The sequence below is a fragment of the Mizuhopecten yessoensis genome, unplaced genomic scaffold (genome assembly GCF_002113885.1).
Source record: "Mizuhopecten yessoensis strain PY_sf001 unplaced genomic scaffold, ASM211388v2 scaffold7907, whole genome shotgun sequence".
Classification (NCBI taxonomy): domain Eukaryota; kingdom Metazoa; phylum Mollusca; class Bivalvia; order Pectinida; family Pectinidae; genus Mizuhopecten; species Mizuhopecten yessoensis.
Window position 1 is genome coordinate 163,648 of NW_018407282.1, and position 2,891 is coordinate 166,538.

The following is a 2,891-nucleotide window of genomic DNA, read 5'->3' on the forward strand; positions in this document are numbered from 1 at the left end:
ATTTATAGTTAGTGTGTAGTAATCTCACCAATAAGGCATGTTTAAAATAAAAATATACCAATGCATTTGTAATGCCTGTTACCATAGTAGAAGTCTTAATCAAGTAAGAGCTTCTTGTAAGAGTAGGACAAGAGTCATATTATAGGTCTAAGCACCTCGGTTTCTACCCGTGATTCCTACATTGATGTATACCAAAACTTTCAAGCAACATTTTATTCGTAGAAAGACTTCACTCTAATCAATAAATATAGAACAATTACAATGTATCGTTATGTTAAGTTGGAAATGATGATTTTACCTCTAGCCCTCCAAATATTTCCCCGTTCCAGAGGAGCATGTTGCCATGGTGATCTTGTAATGGCTGAGGTGTCAGCTCACCCCTGAGGTGAAGGACATGGCCTTGTAGGAAGAGTTGTCTGCCCTTACTGCCAACATCAATTAGCTGTGAGCTGCTACAATCAGGTCCTCTTCTTCCTATTCTTGAATTCTTCTCAATAAAGTCCTGTAAACCATAAAAAGCAATTTGAAAAGAGTATTTTAATGGAAATAGAAACAATTCAAATGATTTTTAAATTTATATAATTTACATCAAAAAGGGATACAATTTACTTACATAAATATACATATTTTCAAAATATATATAAAACACAGTCTTATTATTTTACATTTCTTTTTGTTTCTTCAAAAATTCTTATACTTAGTTTACCAAAAGTATTTCACATACAACAGCACACAAAACCACTGTCACAACTGAGTAAAACCAGTTTTACACGGAGTACATAAATATATTTTATAGTAAAACTTCACACTGAGATTATCCACAAATATAACTTGTTAGTATATACGTCTCTGCATTTACTTAATAAAAAATCATCTTCGAATCCCTGGTTGAAAATATTGTAACGTGACGGGGAGGAGGTTTCCAGAATACAACATTTCACAGCAGAGTTCTATTTACAAGTTTATTTACACTTTATATACAATGTACAACATCATGGTCAGCATAGTCCATAACAACACCTGAGAGAATCCCTTAGCTAATTTACCTCAGCTAAGCTATACAGGAGACAGCCTAATCACGTCTGTATTCCACTAGATCACTCCCTTTTCTCCCCGGACCCCCACGCTGGTCTCTCCCCAGCTATTACTCCTAGGTGTACCTGACGACAACCCTGTAGCAGTGACAGCTCCCATGACCTTAAAGGTCAACTCACCGGCTCAGCCATGTGCCAGCCTGCCTGCTATCAGTATGGTCCCCCCTCCCAGTGTCAATTAAAGCCTGTACTAAATACATGACCCATCATCCTTATCAACCCATTACTCTTAACACAATATACACGATTAGGGATATACAAACACCAAATTATCACAATATGTTAAGAACTTGTATAATAGTAGCATGATTACCAAACAGAGTGAAATTGGACAGACATATTAAATGATATGAACTAAGCATTAACCAGTCCTTCTTATTTTTTACTGGTCCAGGACTAATGGACTAGTGTTAGTGTCAAACCCTGCATGTATTCATAATGTTTGATTTTGAACCTTTTATCTAATAAATGAAAAGTATTTGAATGGTGTATCCACAGACTGCAGTCAAATTCAAAGCCAATTAGATTTTATTTATCAATGCATGTGTGATGATGATCATGTAACACATTATGCAAGTTTGCAGGAAAGTGTGTACAAATACTATTCACCTTCCAGTCCACATGGTCACTGTCTTGTGTGTTGCTGCATATGCAGCAGATACCACACATGTCTGGGGTTTGTGACTTTTAATACAGGAACCTGTTGAAGACAAAAAATAAACAGAAGGTTAATCAAATTTTCAAATGAAATTATATATGCAAAATGCACGAGTAGTTTGCAAGCAGCTTGGTTCTCTTTTCTTATATTTGTATTAGATATTAGATAAAGAACATTACAGTGTTGAGATGTTCATTCTTATAATTTCAATATTGGAAAAACATAGGACAAATGTCCCAGTGTGAATGAAATAATTGATCAGCTAGGATTGAGAAATTAAAAATTCAGCTGTACAAGCTGCCCTATACAAGCATATCCCAGAAATATACGAAATCTTATAGTCTAATCATATATTTACTGGACATTATTTGAACAAACTGCTGAAGATTGTGTGCCCCCCCCCCCAAACACTGTAATAATTATTATATGGAGAACATGAACAGATCAGGAAGTTATAACATCATGACGTTGTGACTGTCAACATTAACATGGTGATATAATATTAGCTTTCCGCTGATAACATTAAACTGTTATGATCCAGACCACTTATCCAAAGTTGCCAAACATAAACTTTCAATGTTTCAGTATCATGCGTTCGTACCCTGATCTAATTCTTAGAAGATTTTAGCTCAGCGATAACTCACAAACCTTCTATGGTTTACCTGGGGTTCCGCCGTCAACATTAGACACGTGAGATATGTTGGTTACAGCCTGGAATCACTTTCGAGTCACATCTGATGTCAACAAACATCCATGTGTTGCAATCCGGAAATGAACTGTGTCAAGGGATACAACTCTGTCGAGTATACCGACAAACGACTATTTTCGCGCCATTTTACCAATTTGGTTAACTTGAATCACGGACTTAGAAAGCAGTCGATTTCCGTGTTTGAATTAGTGTTAGAGGCGAGCCTTTTAGAACTATCAACCATAGTTGGAAATATTTTCACTTACCTCGAAATCAGTGTTTATATTGAATTTGAAGCAAAATTTAACATAAACTGAAAAAAAAATCAGGTAGAGCTCTAGTGGCAACGGTCATTTCGCGACAGAAGCTGTCTCCGGCTGTTCATATTGAAATCCAATTTATCAACATTGCAACCCCGCCTGCCTGTCTACCCTTCCCCTACCCAAGAAAG

The 2,891-nt window shown here is 36.2% G+C and overlaps 1 protein-coding gene across 1 annotated transcript in view; it reads right to left on the reverse strand.

Annotated features, from left to right (window-relative positions):
• Positions 1–2,526, reverse strand: part of LOC110454556 (asparagine synthetase domain-containing protein 1-like) — a 13,197-nt gene extending 10,671 nt beyond the window's left edge. Inside the window, exons 1-3 of the mRNA XM_021504127.1 lie at positions 2,415–2,526; positions 1,704–1,794; positions 299–502 (exon numbers count right to left, since the gene is read on the reverse strand). Of these exons, the coding sequence (XP_021359802.1) occupies positions 299–502; positions 1,704–1,763 (264 nt within the window). The 5' untranslated portion in view covers positions 1,764–1,794; positions 2,415–2,526. The remainder of the gene's footprint in view (positions 1–298; positions 503–1,703; positions 1,795–2,414) is intronic.
• Between the last annotated feature and the right edge of the window lie 365 nt (positions 2,527–2,891).